The sequence below is a fragment of the Anser brachyrhynchus genome (assembly GCF_964034855.1).
Source record: "Anser brachyrhynchus genome assembly, chromosome: 7".
Taxonomy (NCBI): Eukaryota; Metazoa; Chordata; class Aves; order Anseriformes; family Anatidae; genus Anser; species Anser brachyrhynchus.
Window position 1 is genome coordinate 17,330,610 of NC_137701.1, and position 18,963 is coordinate 17,349,572.

Here is an 18,963-nt window from a genome sequence, read left to right on the forward strand (position 1 = left end):
ACAGTTCAGGTGAGTCTGGGTAGGAGTGAGAAGCATCACTGGTCACAACACTTATTTTTCGTACACCCCCATCTCAGTACTCTCCATTGCACTATCGTGGATTCAGTTTAATCAGTTCATGGGTCTGGTTGAAAGCAAATTCCTCTGTTGTTGTTTTGTTGCTGGTTTGTTTCCAGGTGGTCTGACTCGCTGTGCTGGCTCAAGGGAAGAGTTGGGAATGGAGGGGTGGTGGGGCTGCCCAGTCTGCTCAAGTGCGGTCATGGAAAGTAGATGCAGGCTGCATGGAAGTTTTCATAAAACTGCTTTCATGCTGTTTTCACATCAACTATTATCTTCTGTTTGTTTATTTTCAGATTATTTGATTAATTAGATTTAATTTATGAAATGTGATATTAAAGTGATACTATTCTTTGAGAAGTTAGGGGTGACTTTTTTTTTCCAGAGTTACACTATCTGAAGTTCTGTTGAAAGTCAATGAATATATTGTTAAAGTTTTTTTCTTTGGTCCAATCTCAATTTAATTTTACAGAACATTCTGTTAAATACACATTATTTTTTTCTTTGACTGTGAATGCAGGTAAGGGTAGGGTTGCCCAAGTTCATGTCATGCAATCTTTGAAAACATAACAGCATTGAAACTCTTTATGATATATCGCTGGCAGAGCTGGTGCACTGCTACTTCCAAAAGCAGAAAATGTTTCCAGTTGAATGCCAGTCGTTAATCAATGTTCCATAACGTTAGCAGTGTGGTGATCTGTGCTACCAGATCCGTTAGTTTTAAATCTATTGCCTTCATTCCTTCCCATGTAAGGGAGGGTACATACCATGTATTATAATTTTATAGATTTTCAAATTTTTACTTATTCATCAATCCCAACTTTGAAAATACGTAAAGCAGTACTCCTTAATTCGCAGAGCCAGGATTTGAGGACTCTGTTCTTCTGAATCTCATGACCCTGCAGAATCTCTGTAACCCTGCACTCCAAGGTCCCCTTTTATTAACTTTTTCAAAAATTCAAACAGACACTATCTCTTTTAAAAATAAAAATATAAAATAAAAAGAACCTATTTAAAAGATACAGCTCTGTAGCAGCCAGCTAGCCATCTAAAACAGTAACCTCTAACTTTAATTACAAGAATAATAACAGGAAAGGTACCACTGAAACACAGTTTGTCAGTCTTTCAGGTTATATTTGATGTGGTGATGTCAATAGTAGGCTGCCCTCCCTCTGGAGTCATGTTGCAAACACTGTCCTCAAGGGTAATTAAAGCTAAGCACACAATTACAGCAGCCCTGATTTGTTTGGACTTGTTGGTTGCCCACTGTCTCATAGCACCCAACATCACAAATGCACCATGTTGAAATGAAAGGATTATTTATTTCTGAGTCTCATGCTGTGTGTATGTTTAAATGCTGCGGTGGAGGTGGACTGTAGCCCTGGGTACTAAGGTAAGCGTCATGACACCGATTATCAGTGGGAACTGGGACTGCATGGTCTGTTTTATGCTTTTGTTTTGCTAAAATGATTCATGGTTGTGTGGTCTTAGCTAAACGCTGCAGCTTCTGAATACTCTAAGGCACTGGTGATCTATAGCACTTTTATTTTCTGAAACATTGACAATTTTTTATTGGACAGAAAGCTAAATTTTATTCATCAGTGAACCTGGTTTCCGTGGCAGACAGTTTCAGTAGAGCACTTTCAAAAATCTGTATTACCTGTTGATACAATCTTTTACCTGATGGACATTTAGGGGGCAATGCCAAAAGAAGATCTTAGAAAAGGAAAACAAGAAACAACTTGGGTAACCGAGTTTTCTAGAGGTGACTGTGTAGAAAGTGGGAAAAGCAAATGAAGCATGAAATTATCTGAGCCATGATGACTTTTAAGAGAGTTGATAATTGTCTAATTGGCTAAATGGTTAGACACATCTGTGAGGTTGCCTCTGGGTCTAGATTCCCTTTTAACTTTGTGTACACTGTTGCCAAGCTGCTGCGTTGGGGTATTGAAGTGGAATAAGGAGAAAGAAGCCAACTGCAGACATAAATGCTCCAAATGTACAAGATAAGGTGTGATGGCTTTATGTGAGCATTAGCAAAATGGTCACCCATCAGCATTCCCTTTGATACACTTGTTAGTGGATAGCAACTCAGGACGTCCTGAAGGAAAGGCTCTGTTGAGCCTCACTAAGAATTAGATGATGAGCTCAGTGGTGTCAGAATTTGGGATAAAAGGGCTAGGTATTGAGAAACATCGTATCATATGAGAAGTGTAGGGGAAATTCACTCTCTAGAAAGCAAACTGCAACCAGGTTCTATCCCCAGTATTATGGAACTTTTAAGGTAGTGTAAATTGAGTCTTTTTTTACAGCTGTTCCTTAGGAGGGACACTTCAGTTTGTAAGGAAATATTGTGTTAAATCAAAGGATACTTTTATACTCTCCCCTAATAATTTTTCCATTTTCTAGATAAAGATACTTATTTTAAGAGGTTGCTCATCATTATACAGCAGTTCCCTAAAGGGGAAAATGCACTTGTGCTTGTACTGGCATGGTAATAAACTGTTGGCACAGGTTAGTTACTGTGTTGAGATCCTGAAATAGTTACTGTGCTTCATCCTGGGACACTAACCAATTCAATGCCCAGCACCCAAGAACACGCATTTAAGACAAAACAAAGTAAACAACAATAAAAACAAACATGGGATGTAAGTTGTCCCATGCTCTGGACAAGATTGTGGCTTCAGTAGGCTGGTGGTGATATTTTTTCTTTTCATTAGGGATGACAGCATAAAAGCAAATAGTGCTCTCTTACTGCACCTTTGTGTTGGGAGAGTGGAAAATGCAAGGGGGGCAAATGATTTGAGTAAAACAACAAAAGAGATCCTTAGGATTTCAGAAAGATCTCTGTTTGTATAAATGGCAAGAGAGCTGAAAAAGAAACAGCTTTTTTTTTATTATTATTATTATTTTTTCTGTCATACTTGGACAACTTCAAAAGAGAAAACCACTCCAAAGCAGCATTTCCCAGAACCAGGTAGGAACAGAGGAGAGGGCAGAGTTGCTCAGGCCGTGGGTACCAGAGGGAGAGGTCTGAACAAGCCAGGAGTTTCCAAGAAAAACAAGCTGGAGTGGACTGCAAAACTCTAGCTGACTTTAATGCAGACAGGAGTATTGCATTTATTAATAGTTGTCATTGTTTGTTTAGAGTAAAATCCAACTTACTGAACTAGATAGTGTTAAGATGTAACAAGCCACTCCGCTTTTCAGTCAAACAAATCATCTTGTTTGGTTTAGAAAATTATAAAAAGAAAATTAGCTCTTTTAAGTTACTAATGACAAATATTTCCATACTGCCTATACATAATAACAAATTGTGGTTCTGCTGCAGCTAGAATGTTTCTTCTGAATATCAGTGAAGAATGGTCCTTATTTTACCTAATTGCTTAAGCTGGAGAAGGGGCCAGTCCGAACAGACATGTATTAATACTAGTATAATACTTCTAGAGTTCATTTGACTTGGGAATATAAATATTGCAAAAAGTGTGTGGAGCAATGTAACACAAGTGCTGTAAAATTTAAGCTGGGTATTGCACTAGTGTTTCCTTTCTCAGCTGCAAGAATACAGGGAAGACTGGAGGCAAAAGGAGAAAGAACGCTAGTGTGGGTCACATTCTGTAAACCTGGGGAGGGATGGAGCTCTCCCAAAAGTTAGGAGCAGGTAATTGTAAGTTATTTAAGGAAAATGTAAGGTAGTCTGTTCAATTTCTAATTATTGGACTACTCTGCATATTCCATCTTTGTGCTATCTTATATATAAAACCTACAGGGATTCTAGTTATTTCAAACTACTAGAAATGCAGTACAACTGCAAGGAGAGTAAGAATTTCTTGATCAATGTTTTGATCTACATGTCTCTAGAATAATGAAATTACAGTTTTCTATAGTTATCCCTCTATGCTCCCACCCCCTACTATTGATAAACATCGCTATTTGTTCTCCATGATTTTGGTGTACTAGATGTTGAGATTAGGAGAATAAATATTAATGTATTTCTATTTATTATTATTATTATTATTATTATTACAGTAGAGATTTTAAATACCAGCTTTTCTATGATTGCCTTCATATCAAGCTTATGTATAGTATTTACAATATTTAGTCTGCATAAAACATTGGAGAAGGAATATTAACAAATCACAGAAATTAGTGTCCAAGTCAGTCAGATTTATGTTTTTATTTTAGAATCCTTTTAAGAAATACATGCAATATATAGCTATACTTCTTTTCTTTCTGATTGTAAATAAGCTATATATAATCATCAACGCTAGGTAAGTAAGTAATGGTTGACTTTTTGGATTGATGAAATGGCAGAAATTCCATTCATTTCAGCAGCATCAAGTTTCAATTAATTTTTGGTATTGACCTAGTCAGTGGAATCCTACATGTATTTGAAAAGCAGAAATACTTCATTTCACGGTATCTGATTTTATACAAAAGGAGAATATGGAATTCTGTTAGCTTGTCTTAATAATACATTTATTTCTAGATGATAATGGAAATAGTAACTTAAAGCATACTGTAAATCACATTTTAATTTGTAGGGACAGAATTATTTTCATCATCTGACATGTTTCTTAGATAGGTCATACTTGAGCACAAAGATCTTAAACTGTGCATTATATAGGTTATTTGTACATTGCAGTGAAGTTGCATCAAATGCCTCTGGCTTTTTTGAAGCAACTACTGAAAAAATAAACGCAGACTGTAGTGAAAATATTTGACATGTCATTTTGTATGCATATGTTGCTTTGCAACACAGGCCTGGGCTAATCCTTTCTGATAACTTGTGTTAAGATGCTTATGCAGAGTGCTTCTTGCTTAATGCTGTTGAATAGCTGTAAGCTCTATACCAGTTCTTGCTGTCTCTCCTTGTGGCTTCTGAAAAAAACAAACAAACAACAAAAAAAACCACACATCTTTGAGGATTGTACCCATTTTTAGTTGTCAGACTTGGATGGGGGTGTATCATTTGTTCTGTTTAAATCAGTTAATATGTCAGTGGAAGGTCTGATTGGTTCTTTGGTTTCTGAATAACATTTGAGGTATGAATTCAGTGCATTCCAAGTTTTAAAAGATGTGTAAGTAACTAGCTCTGGTGATAACCATTTCAACCCTCAAAGGGCCTGCATCCTCATTCATTAATGAATTAGTTTGCATGGTGCCCTGGGGACATAGAAGTTTTTAGCATTTTTCCTATTGTCAACTGGGGGTTGTGTCATATCTCATACATACTGGGGTTTTGTTTCAAGGTATTTTTAAAAACAAGTTACATTGTCTGGATAGAGAACATATTTTAGGATCATGTTACTTTGCTGTTAGGGAAGCTGCTGAAGGAGTGGCCTTCTCTCTTCTTTACTACTTTACTTTCAACCCAATGGAATCTCTATGGATATCATAAATCTAATTTATCATAATTTTATATTATAAGGAATCAATGTTTTGCTGATTGAATTCTCTAAAAAATGATTGAAATGCAATATTTTTTCACATTGTTTTGTATTTAAGAGGTGAGAATGTCTTAAACTTCATGAATATTAATGGCATCCTAGAATAGCTTTTACCTTAAGCATTTTGATATTAGCACCTGCTTTTCAGAAACTCAGAAGTATTTTACTTGGAATCCACTTTTTTTATATCAGATTATCTTATGCGTGAAGAGGAGCACATGACATTCTGTAATGCCCATGTATAGCAATATACAACAAGCAATATTAGAAGATTCCTAAATCATGTAAACTTTGAGAAGGAAAAAAGACTAGTATTTTATTGTTCAATATAGAGAGATATGGTAGGTGCTGTGGTGACAGATGTCATATGAATACCAAAACTAAAAAATACAGTAACATTCAAGTGACTGATTTTGCCTCTCATTTATGGTGAAAAAAAATAATGGTATTGAATGTAGCTAGGTCTGGGGCATGATGAAATGGAGGCATTGGATCCTTGGCAAGATACCTATTGATTTTTTTTTTTTTTTAATGGGGTGCTTTCCTGTAGTTAGGTGTTACTTTCTTTTTTGAAATATTATGTAATTATACCAATTTTCCCATAAAGGTGCATAAAAGCAAGTGTAGGCTTGGCTTTTTTTTTTTTTTTTTTTTTAACAGCACAGGCAATAGAGCTGAAGAGAGTTTTATTTGTTATGAAAGCCTAGGTACTACTTCTGTCTCTAACCTGTTTATAAAATGGTTTTCGAGGCACATGCTGAAATAAATATTTCTGACAACGTTCAAAGCTTCCACTGAAAAAATTAATAAATTGAACTGAAAGCTGTAGAGACCCAGATAAAGGTTATGGGTGAATGCATGCAGAATTCTCTCAGAATTGTTCCATGAAACATTTCAAACATGTCCTGCTCGGCCTTAAGTCTTCTGGAACTTTGAAGGAAAAAGCTGTAAATTGAGATGACAGTGTGAAGTATAAAGGCAGGGTGACTGTGCATACTGTGGTTGCAATCCATAATGAATTCAGCCAACTGTGCAAAACAAAAGGGACAAGTTGTCACCCCCACCCCCAGAAGGGATACTTTTGGCTCAAGCAGTGTCTGAAAAATGCTTCGCTAAAAAGGTCAAGGGAGGAGAAACCCCAGAACTCACCCATCCCATCAGTTGTTCACATGTTGCTACGGTTCCCTGACTGGGTGAGACAACTAAACGTTGCTCTAGAGGGTGATGGCTCCTTATAGCCAAAAATGGTCAGACAATTCAAGGATGAGAAAGCCAGCATGTCCTGTCCCTAAACTGAAACTTCTTCGGTGTAACTGGTGTAAGTGGTGGTGGGTGTTAATAACTCAGATGAGGCGCCTTTGATGTTTTACCCAATACTGTGTTGGGCACAAGTTAAACAAAGATGACCACATGCAATGTGAAGTGGATGCAGATTGTCCAGTCCACAGAAATTTTTTGACAGGATACTTTAATTCAGTCCTGATAGCACTTCGGTTACTCTTCCACTTGCTCCTGTGTTGACTGTGGACTTCTTCCTTGGATCTGAGGACCATAGTGTTGTATTAACATCTTTAAGTAATTAAAAATGGGAAGGAATTGAATATGGCCCTAGATTTCTCTACAGTGACCTTTAGTGAAAGCTTTCCAAGACCATGCTTTCAAGTTTGAAAAGTGTAATTTGTTTATTTAAATATGCTGAAATTGTTCACAAAATGTCTTAGATGAGTGATTTATGATTTTGTATGTGTGCATATGTGTAATAGTCTAATACTGACACAAATCAGAGGAATTAATGTGCAGGCGTTACATGTTTTTGTGTGTTTGTATGTGATAGAAAATGGTCTTCAAGAGAAAATCAGAGGTAATATTTTCACAAGTAGTTTTCGGGGGGTGCAAAGGGAGCAGTTGTGTGCTTGGATTTCACTGGACTTGACACCTCTCTTGAGAGGGATGACCGGTGGCAGAAGCTAGCTGTGTTTGCCTCTGCCTCAACTGTGATCTTGCCAGTTGTGCCTTCTGCAGCTTTTCTGTGGAGCAGGAAAAGAAGAGCAGGGGAGTTGCTGGAGACTCGTGGACCCCCTTTGCCACCTGCCAGGCTGGCTGTAACTCATCTTTCGCTGGTGCTGCCATGGGAGAGACCGGCACAAAACTTAACAAATGCCTCCTCCAAAATATTGATTTCATTGCTTAATTATGTGCCTTTTTTGTTAGACACGGATCAAGTTTGGATAAAGATGACAAAGCCTAACCTTTGTAAAACCTTCAGTGTCCCAGTGAGTTTCAGAGTGCGTGAAGCCATGTGTATGTGGTAAAGAGAAACAGAACATGTTACACAGGGACTTGCTTTTGAGACGTGTAGGAGGAAGAAATTTTTTTTTATAAAATGAGACATTTTGGATCAGATGAGTTTGCTTTCCCTCTCTTAGCCAACAATAAAGCAGATCAGTTGAGGTTTGGTGCATCATTTTGGCAGTCTGTTGCTTTCATCCCCTGTGCTTAGGTAGCTCCCACAGTGGTAGTCACAAATGAAGTTTTTTGTCTTTTTTTTTTTTAAAAAAAAAAAAAAGGTTAGAAATTACAAATTTGAAATCAGCAAATGAATTTACAAGAAAGATCAGTTATATTTATGCCAAAGACTCACAAGTAGTTTAAAACAAACTGTGTTTGACATGGTAAATTGTCTTTATCATTAAAATGCTAATGAAATGGTAAACATCTGTTAAATTTATGATGATAATGAAGCTTGTCAGCTACATCTTTCTTATGCCAGTATTCTTGCTTAGCTCAGGTCTGCATACAGACCTGGTGTAGTGATGGCAAAAATCTATTTGACCTTTGGAAGAAATGCCATTGGAAAAGTATGCCCTGTTCTGTTGGATCAGATCATTGTCCTGAAGTGCTTCCTCCTGTAGTTCGGGTCATCCTTACCTGATCACTCTTCCAGAGGCTTTCAGATGCGGGTCTGAAAATCGAACTTCAGTCAAACAGGACTACTGGTATATGGTTGGCAATAGTAGGAGTAGTAAACAGCAAAACAGAAGCGAACAAATTTATTATTAATGCTTACACTAATTAATCTGGTAGGTGTGTATGTTTTCTGTTCCACAGGGGCTCTGAACGTATCCTAATCTAGTGGTCATGTATTATGCTGGCAGCAGAAACACCATGGGCTGCTAAACTGTGGGCAGATTTCAGATGTATTTTAAATGATCTGTACTCAGTTGAGGCGTACAATGAAGATTGCATTGTTTAGCAGAGGATGCTAATAGTTTTTTAATTTTTAAAATTTTTATGCCAAATGTTTTCTATACCTCAGTTATATATAGCATCAGAAACCTCGCTTAGTTCTGATTTTATATGCCAGTCACAATTTAACTCTATTCTGTTCTCTTTTTTTTCTGTAAAATTTAGTTAAAAGATGTAACCATATTTAGCTTCATTGCTTCATGTTTAGCTTCATAGCTTAATTGAAGTGTGTATATGCAAAGAGAGGACAGGTCTTTTTTTAACTCCATGCATCTTTAATTGCTTCTGAACTTCAAAGAGAAACTTGTAGAAGTTTGATGATGTTGGCATTTTATAGAGTTTAGGTAATTGAATACAGTGTAGCTGCTGTTGGAGTACAATTCTGAAATCTAAATTATGTAAAGGTACTGTTTCAGAATCAGTGAGTAGAAATAATCATCATTTTTGCAGTCAAAGATTTTCTTTGGGTAAATCCTCTGAGATGCTGCTTTCCTGTTGATGCTTTTTTTTTTTTTTCATTATGGATATGGAGTCGAAACTATGGGCATGTTAGACAGCCTTTAGCTTTTTGACATTTGTGACTCCATTTGAATAAGCTTTGACTTAATTAAGTACAAGTGTCAGTGAGTTACACAGGCTCATGCAGAATGCAGGGTTTAACTGACTTAAAGATTTGAAAAAAACTTGCATTTATGAAAGTATCAGGGTAGGAGAAGAGAGAAAATATTCTGGAATAGTGTATCTCAAGCATATTTTTCCGTTCAAGTTGTGCAGCTCAGTTGGGATGGTGTCCAACAGTTTTCTCTCCATAGTTGTCAATGACCCATCTTTCCGCTATCCTCACCCTTTGCCTGTAGAAGAAACAGAGAATAGATTATAGCCTGTTACTCATCTGCTAGGCCATAATACAATGTTTACTATGCTGCAGCTGTGATCAAATTGACTGTGTCTCCAATGTCTACAAAATTTGAGCTCAGGGCTAGTTGTAAGTGTTTGGCTATCCAATAAATTCATGCAGCCCCATCTGGCTTCTGAACTCTGCTTTCCTCTCAGATACTATAGAAAGAAGAAACTACAGGTTTGAAGTCATGTCTGTGGAGGCAATGAGATGAAAAAGGAGGAAAATTTCTCTGCCTGGAATTTTGCATGTCCTTAACAGCAAGAAAGGGAGATATTTAATGGAAGACTGGTACTTAAGCAGCCCATGTGGATTGTCTGGCATCTTGCAAGCAGATGCAAATTATTTGATTTTGTGGGAGAAGAGAGGGAAAACTGCTTGGTTTACTTTGCTCCTTTTTTCCCCTCCTGACTGAGTTTAAAAAGCTCAGACAACTTCTATGAGAAAAAAGCTTAGTTACTGTGTCAGCTCTGCTTGAGACCAAAGAAGCTCCCAAGAGAACTGTTACACTCCTGGCTGATGTGCTGGCCACTGGTGAGCAGGAGAGGGAAGTAATGATGGAGAAATTCTGGCAGAAGGGACCTAGAGGAGAGGCAGAGAATGACTCACCCTCCTGTAAAGACATGGGACACTTGTGTTCCAGTGCCTGCTCAAGTCTGTGTTGAATTATTTATTCAACCCAGGAAGGAGCATCTGAGTTTTGTTGTTGTTTGTTTTTTAGTTAATTTTTGATTTCAGTGCAGGGAAATATTGTTTGAAATCTTTTTTTTTATGATTTCAGGGGGAAAAAAATACTCCCACAGGCATAGCTGGGAGCAGTGTGCTAGGCATGCTATCGTGTGGATAGGGCAAACAGCTAGTTATAAATGAATGTTTGGACATCTGTGCCTTCACATTCCTTTGGGATCTTGTTGGGGAGTGATTCTCAAGTGTATACAGCAACAATTCCAGTACGTGCATTTCTGGAAAGCCCACTTTTTGGGAGAAAGATCTGTGCTCCAATTAAGAAAATGTTGATTTGCATTGCATGTAGAGAGTTCGTGTGTGTGCCAGCTGATTATCTGTTGTCCGTTTTCTAATATTTGTGTTGCACTGTAAAACAGAAGGAATTAAATATATATATATATTATATGAAATGATGTTTGTGCAGCACCTAATAGTTACAGAAGCCACCAGAAGAAGAAGAAACAAACACGCAGCTCACTATTTGGAAACAGACCTCTGGATTTCAGCTTGCATGTACTGCCTGCGCTAGCTGATCTAATAGGCAACCATGAATTGCAAAAGCATCTGACTTCCATGGGCGCCCATCCTGGCCTTTTTGGCACAGAAGAATTCTTCAGCTTTAGGAGGATTTATTCTACCTGCCAGGGTGATTTATATACCATATGTCTCCTCTTCAGCTTCCGAGTATGCATGGCCATAGGGAAGTGCTCTGCCTCATCTCTAGTGTGTGGAAATAGGTTTCTTTTAATGATATTAACTCCTGCAGAGCCACTTTATTACCTCTGTGCATTATTTGTTCTTGGCGGTTGTGTCAGCAACAGATAGCTATGCTGTGTGTAACGTGAAAAGGAGAATACTATGAATTCCTGGTTTTGTTTGCTCTTGGCAGGCACTACTACGCTTCCCACCCTTGTGCGCACACCTGCCTTGATGATGCAGCCCTCCCTGGATATCAAACCCTTTATGCCCTTCCCCGTGGACAGCAGCTCTGCTGTTGGATTCTTCCCAAATTTTAACACAGTAAGTAAAGGTGCTTCTGCATTTAGTTTCACTGTAATGCTTTCCAAGCCAGTTCTAACATCCAGTATTGAAACAAACCTAGTTTTAGTAGAACCCTGTTTGTCTGTGCTGTGATGGTTACTGTTCCCTCGTGTGAAAGTCTCAGGCTGTTACCCAACCTTCTTGCTGCAAATGGGCCCCATCTTTTTTTTTTTTTTTTTTAACTTGGTCTGTGGGGGTGTTGTTTGCACACAGAAAAAGCCCCATGGTAGAGCTTTAATGAGCAATGGAATAGTTTTGGGTGTTTACCTGGGCGTATACATTTCCATGAGCAGTAAAAAAAAAAAAAAAAAAAAAAGCTAATGGAAAAACCGGACTGGCAGGTAAGGCCTAGATCCTCCACTGACTTAAACATGTTGAGTGCACTGAAACTAGTATTTTACATGCTGCCACTCAGTTTCGATTGTGGAGTTAATTCAGCATAGAACAAGTCGACAAACAGTAAGTTAATAGCAACAGGAAGAAAACTGCCCCGGTTCATTTCTGCTGAGTCAGTAAATATGCTTTGCTCATCCATGACCATTGCCTGAACTGTAGAGCATCATGGTAGTCACTGTTGTTGTGGAGGGATGGGAAGGGGAGCACTGTCACCGCCAGCAGGCAGCGATCAGCTGAGCCACCACCAAACATTTCCTTTGCAAATTTGCCTTCTGCCTGAAGTTAATACAGCAAGAGGATTTATTCTTCTTCCTGACTTGCAAATAAATCTTGCTGACAGGCCTTGTGGTTTGAGCACGTGGTGCTGTGGGATGGTTATGAGGTAACATATCAGCCAGCTTCTTTCAAATGTCAGCAGCCCAACTTATTTTATAAACTATAGCAAATATTACTAATTCATTACAAAACAGGCATGTAAAAATTGTGTGTTTGTGGGAGATGTGAGGTTATTCATGTGTACAGATCTGGGGGGTACATAAACATACTTGTGTACAAAGAGAGAAAAGATAAAAATCCAGGTATTTTTGAAGTGCAGGAGTCAAAACTCAATACAGTTTAAGACAGCAGTATGTCATTCTCATCTCCTGGGCATGATGCAATTCATATTCATTTTCCTTTGTCTAATGCATTTGAAAATTTTGTTACTGATTTGTCTGTTTTCCAATTGCACTGGTATTATAGCTGAGCTTTTTCACAGAAGTGTACATAAAGTCTTGGAGAACCTTTTCTTTAGGGATGCTCTGGTTGTAGTCAACCATTATTTGCTTGCTGGTGTTTTTATTGAATTTCTGAGCTTCTGTAGCCTCTAGAGGCAGATTAATTTGGATATTTAGACTGTTTTTGCCTATGTACACTAGCTTACATTTATCTAGGTTACATTCTATTTGCCTAATTGCCAGAGTGTTTATCCTTCACACCTGCCACTTCTCTCCAAACTTCTATGAGTTTTATTAAAAGAGAAGCCTGGGGTCATTGGCATATATCTTCTATTCCTCCCTTGGAATTCTTGATAATTATCCAAAATCACACTGTCATGCACCACAGACACCACATTCTTAAACTCTCCTTTTGGAGGAACAGTATTTCAGCACTACACTATTTCTAATTCACAGGCTTTACCATTTATCTTGTACATATTGATTTTCCTTAATAGCCTTTTATAATGGACTTTATAACTCATTGGAAAACTAAATCATTCATGGTTATCTTCTGACAGGCACAGTGAACGCCAGTTGTCATACATTTCCCTTCTTTTTAACTTAGCACAACCTTTGTAAATGTAGATTTCTATGCTTTTATTTTTTTTCCTTTTTATCCAAGTAAATCCAAATGGGGGGAGGGAGGGGAGATGTGTAAATAAATAAATATAATAAAGTCAAAATCCTTTTCCAGAAGATCAAATTTGAGTAAACACAACCAAAAATCAGTTCACCCATGATGTATGCGTCTTCAAAAGTTCCTTAATTTTTCTTCTTGTGCAGTACCAGAGTATTGGAAGAGCTTTTGCCACACACATGCACATACACACCATCATTTGCCTTACAAATTAATCACTCACAAGAGGACTTGTCAAGGGCTGTGGACAGTGACACCTCTGGCATGCAACTCTGAATCTCTTTGCCTTTGGTAGGACTGAGAGGACCGCCAGCACATGCCAGGGCCACTGTTCACTGAAGGTGGAATAAAGAAATGTGGTCTCGAGAGAAAACTTCTCTGCATCAACCTGTTTATTTTTCAGTTGCAGCCAGATACAGAGGTGTTTTTTCTAAACCCTGTCAGGAGGTGATTTCTAACTTAATTTCAATGGCCTGAAAAAGAAAAGTTTCTGCTGAAGAGCTTGATACTGCAACTACCAGGTCATGAAGAATAAGGTAAATTATATTAAATAGAAACATGTTTAAAGGAACACCCCCTACCGTGTTTCCAAAATAACTTCCTTTATTTATGGAAATATATTTAAAATCTGGGGTAAATCCTCCTTTTATATAGTTAACTTTAACAGTTTTCAATTCTGAAAACATCTGTGGTGCTATGGATGAAACATCAGTGTTCCCATTTTCTTTGTGAACATTTTCTGATCACATGCTCCTCTCCACATGGGGTACTTTCAGATAAAATGCTGAGCAGACCCGGATTTTTTAAAAGGAAAGAATACCCTATGTATATCTTATTTTCTTGACAGAATTCTGTGATTTAGTTTAAGATGCCTCCCTTCTGTTTCTCATAAATCAGCAGTAGTTCTAAAAATAATGCGGATGTGTGTATAACACTTAGCAATTCATGCTCCAAATGAATTTTTCTTTGTTCCTTAGGACTTGCTTATTATGTAGGCCAAATTAGTTGGGGATGCTGGTACTGACTCTTTTGGATACATGCCTTTATTCTTCAGCTAGGGAGCTTTTTTTTATTTCAATGCATCAGCCAGAAAGGGATCTTCTGAGTGCAGAATAAAGGACTCCAAGCAGCAAAGTGTTGCAGAACAGGTACTCTGTTCTTTCCTGGGCTTTTTGGAGCACCGGCAAATAGTTTTGTCAGATTAGGACAAGTGTGATCAGGCTGTCACAGCCTGAACGTGGGCTGGTGCATGGAAGGACAGGAGCGCTCTCAGAAGTGCTGCAGCAACAGATCCAATGGGGACAGCATGTTAGTCCTGGCATCAAGTTCTGTAAACTCTTACTCAGTTACTTGTACCCCTCTGCATGAAATGCATAGCTTGAATCAAATTTTTGGCTAGTATGACTTAGAATATTTTTTATTTATAGCAGAGTGGGATCCAGGAGGTTCCCAAATTGGTACCTCTAATTTGGAACGGAAGCTGTGCAAAAAGGTATTGTTTAAATACAGATGGTCTTTAACATGCAAAAAAGACTAATGATTCCTTAACATGTAACATCTTGCACGTTGATTACATGTTAAGATCTGTGAGACTTCAAAGTCAAGTATATAACGTTAGTGAAAATCAAAGGTAAGATTACCACACAGTTTTAATTAGGTCCCCATTGTGCATCTATTATAATGCAATCTTGTATTTTACACTACTGACTTTCACCACAGAGCTTCATCTTCTGTTCCAGTTTTTCTCTGCACATTCTTGATGCATTTTATTATGTCATCCGTTCTGTGGACTGTATGAGGAAAATATGCTTTGTGGTCACATCACAGAAGCTTATATCTATGCATGAGCTAAAATGGATGAAAGCAAAGTTTTATTTTACAAAGCAAACTGAATGATCACTGCCTGTATCTCCCTATAAGAGATGTATAGTCCCTAGGAAAAAAAAAATAGCCCTGAAAACTCCGGCACATTCTACCTTGTCCTGAAATGAGAGCAGCACTGCTTCATTCAAATTTAGTTGAAGTGGTGCGGCCAGGGACCCGTCGGTCTGCACAAAAGCAGTATCAGCAATTTCTGAGATTCTATCATCATAGAAAATAATCAGCAATTCATATGCTTCCTTCCAAGTTTGTTATGGCCTCAGGGGTAATCAAAGATTATAGTATCTCTTGTAGCATTCACATTAGTGAGATATTTTCCATCTAACTAGACCACAATTGGTTTCTAAATGCTGGTTTGTGCCTTCATAGTTTAGAGGACTCATGGGTTAATGTGGCCTGGTTGCTGCCTCAGAGTCTATTTCTCTTCCAGTAGGTTATGCTGAGTCTTTGCATTAGAGTTCAGATCTCCCCTTGCAAAGCAGACCAGAAGTATTTTACATTTGCCAGGGAAGGTGAGCCAGCTGGAATAGGCTACAGGAAGGGAAAGAGGAGCTGACTGGTAACGTAGTCAGATATCTCTGTCTTTTCTCCATCATTAGCCTTGCCTGGACTAAGTATCTCTGGCCTGTACCCAAGAAGACTACCGGCAGGGACTAATTTGCTCTTTCCTCTTCTGCATTTTCAATTATGTCCCTCATTTTTAGTTGCTACCTCTCTAGTTCTCGTTTGCTCTCCCTCAAATTTGAAGGGCCCCCTAATCAAGCAGATCAGAGCGCTGTGCCTTATATCGCCCGCTACTCATCCTGCGTGCCAAGAGCCTCTCCTGCTTTTGGCACTGCACTGCAGTGCAGGAGCTTTCTGTTTCCTTCGCAGGATCTGAATTTCAGCCACTTAGCGCTCTGCTGCCATGCCAAAGTACACACTGGAGCTCAGGCTTGTATACAGGAGGAGCGGATTCCAGATGCAGCCAACCGGATGGTGCCAGGCCATTACCTACTGTCCCCTGTCCCATGCAGCCTGTCCTTGTGCTCTCATTTCCCCTTCTCCCTTCTGTGCAGTGCCAAGGGAACGGAACCTGCTCTGTTCATCTCCCTCAGAAATATTCTGCTCCTGAGAACAGGTGACGTTTCATAAGAGCAATACCTTGATCTCATTACCTAACAACACAGGAAAGAAATTGAAGTAAATAATTTAAAAGCAGTGCTTTGTGGAGTAGCTGGATGCTTGGTTTGGTCTGGATTGGTTATGTTTTGATTTTTTTTTTCTTAAAAAAAAAAAAGGCAAGATTTTTTTAACAGGCCTCTTATGTGCCCTTTTTTATAGTTAGTGCAGGCACACAAAGCTCCTCAGGTTTTCCTCTGGTCCTTTGTGGAGAACTTAGAAGTGCTCCTCCTTTACCTTCAGTTATTCTGTAGTCTGTACAGTGCACGTTTTCCAGATCATAGCCAAAATCATCCAAACTACAATATGAGAAATTGAGGGATACCTTTTATGAATGGCAGAGGGAAAAAAAAAAAAAAAAAAAGAAAGACTAATACATGTTTTCCGAGTTATTTACACAAGAGAAAAGATGTTCAGGAACCCCATAATAAAGCCTGAACTGTGGAAGCACAGGCTGCTGCTGCTGTGTTCCTGGGTTAATTCTTGCTGCTGTGACACAGTTTTCCTCTGGCAGTGTCTGCCCCTTCCCTTTGTGTCCTTAGTCTTTTTACAGCAAGCCAGGGATTTCTCCTTGTCCTTCTATGGCTCTGATGCAAATCATCAGAAACCTCTTTCAACTGTGGTATGAATTTCTGGAAAGATTCTTCTTAGTCTTTGGAGGCCCTGAAAAATGTTTATTCAAAGCATTGTATTTTTCCCACAAGGTACTTGAGCTATTTCTGTTGAAACTTTCAAAAAAGATTGAGCTGGAAGCACACACCTGGTAAGATACACCAAGTCTGTATGTGGAAAGGGGGGTGGGGGGGAGACGCTGGAGGGAGTAGTGCTGCCAAAAGCAGGGAGTTGTCACTCACTCTTTGACAGGTTTTACAGTTTGTGGTATTTCAGTTTAAAGATGTAGGTTCCTTAGCTCCTGTCAGAAATCTCTTCAAAGAGCAACTCTCTGCTAAATAAGAGTCTAAATAAATATTTTTTGACTTGTTTCTAGTCTCTAATGCATGTTATTCTTGGGAAAAAAAGTCTTATCTAAAATAATAGACTGTCTTTAAAGGTGATTCTCCTCAAACATTAATAATTGTTTGAAGATTCCCATTACCTTGCATTTTCTCTAGCAGGATCTGGATGGATAAGCTTGGTTCTTTAACTTCCCAGTTCAGCAGCCAGATAGGAAGCCTTGTCTCTAAGGAGCGAATGCATTGCCACACACCAGCAAGAAGCAGATGTCCCCCAGCACGCTGGCCTTCTCCTACCGCTTTACTGGCGTTCAGTGTTGATGGTGTGGTTTTTGAAAAATGGTTCCTGAATTGTTCCACTGTTTCTGTTATTGTCCATACAAGTAATTAGGTCACCAGCCTAATTCCTTAAAGAACTACAGTTTCTGCATACAAATTCTAGCATTTCCTGAGTCCTTCAGAAGATCAATTCCTTGGCTGCCTGTTTCATCTGTCTTTACAGAAAGCTGGGAATTAGTCTCCCTGACACTTCCAGAGTACGTATTCCTTCTCCTTGTCAGCACACGGTGTAGCCAAAAAGCCTTTATCTTCATTGAATTGCTTTCTTAAGTTAGTAGTGTCTTCATGACACAAGGAAGATGTTTAAAGGAAGAAGATTATTAGCCATAAATATTTCAGACATTAGACCACAGAAAGATGGACTGTGAGGCAAATGTCTCCTCTCACAGCAGGCAGTTGCAAAATTGCAGTCTAAGACAAACGGGGAGCGTGTGTTTCACCACTGTGCTTATAGAGATTTCAGTAGTTTCTAATTGCAAGTTCTCTTGTCCTAAGAAAGAATCCAGAGCACCTTTAGAAAAGTCTCGATTCTTGATGTGTCAGCTGAATGCAGAAGCACCTGCTCGTGTGGCATGCTGGCTGTACCTGCTCAGCATTCCTGCCCTCACTTACAGCTTGCTTGCATCCCACCATGAAAAAGTAAGAATTACAGAAGTGATTAATTAATAAATGACAAGAATTAGCCAAGAATTAATGGCTGTTGTACTCTCTCTTTCTGAATGTGGGTATAGCTGCCGGTCTTTTAATTTAAATGCACTCAGTTTTACAGCAATTTAAGAATAGTGTATGGCAATTTAGAGTCATAGTGTGAAAGCTGTCTTTTGTTGGCATTCCTGAAAGCTGATGGTACGCAGGTCTGAGGCCCTGACCAAGCCATTTCAACTACCTGAGGAGGGCTCATTTCAAGAGCTGTGGCTTTCAGCGTGGTCTTCTCCATACACAATCTGTCTGATCCCATAGTGGATACGTACAAACTTCATATGCTACCCCAACTTAATGCTATGGAAAGAGAATGAGATGTATTAGAAAAGACCAGTTTTTCCTTTTGCCTACTCTGTATCTCATTTACTTAGATTTACAAACAAATACAAACAATCAGATTTTGATTCTGCGTTAATTTTCAGGGCAGGTTTGATTAGAAATGGATTTCTCTTTTAGAGACTCTTATGCAAATACAGCGTTGTTCTTTTATTTTAATCAAAAGCATTTTAAAAATTGTTTGTGTAGTGCGTGGTACTGATAAGATTAAGAAAACAGACAGGGTGAGGTCTAAAGGCATTCTCAAAGATGAAAGCAAGAATTAGGAATCTTGCTCACCCCACACATTATGTAAGTTTTTCTGACCACTACCTCCTAGGCTTGAATCTTTTGTCAGGATTCTACTGAAAGGTAATTTTCATATTAGTTTACCTATTTGTAT

The 18,963-nt window shown here is 38.6% G+C and overlaps 1 protein-coding gene across 10 annotated transcripts in view; it reads left to right on the forward strand.

Moving 5' to 3' along the window:
• Positions 1–18,963, forward strand: part of ZNF385B (zinc finger protein 385B) — a 170,422-nt gene that overhangs the window by 101,458 nt on the left and 50,001 nt on the right. For 8 of the 10 annotated variants that reach the window (XM_080600694.1, XM_080600698.1, XM_080600701.1 and 5 more), the window contains one exon: positions 11,267–11,397. The exons of 1 other annotated variant lie outside the window; for it this stretch is intronic. In XM_080600694.1, coding sequence (XP_080456820.1) covers positions 11,267–11,397 — 131 coding nt within the window. Of the gene's footprint in view, positions 1–1,253; positions 1,451–11,266; positions 11,398–18,963 lie in introns of those variants that run through there. One more of the 10 variants, XM_080600702.1, reaches the window with a different exon arrangement.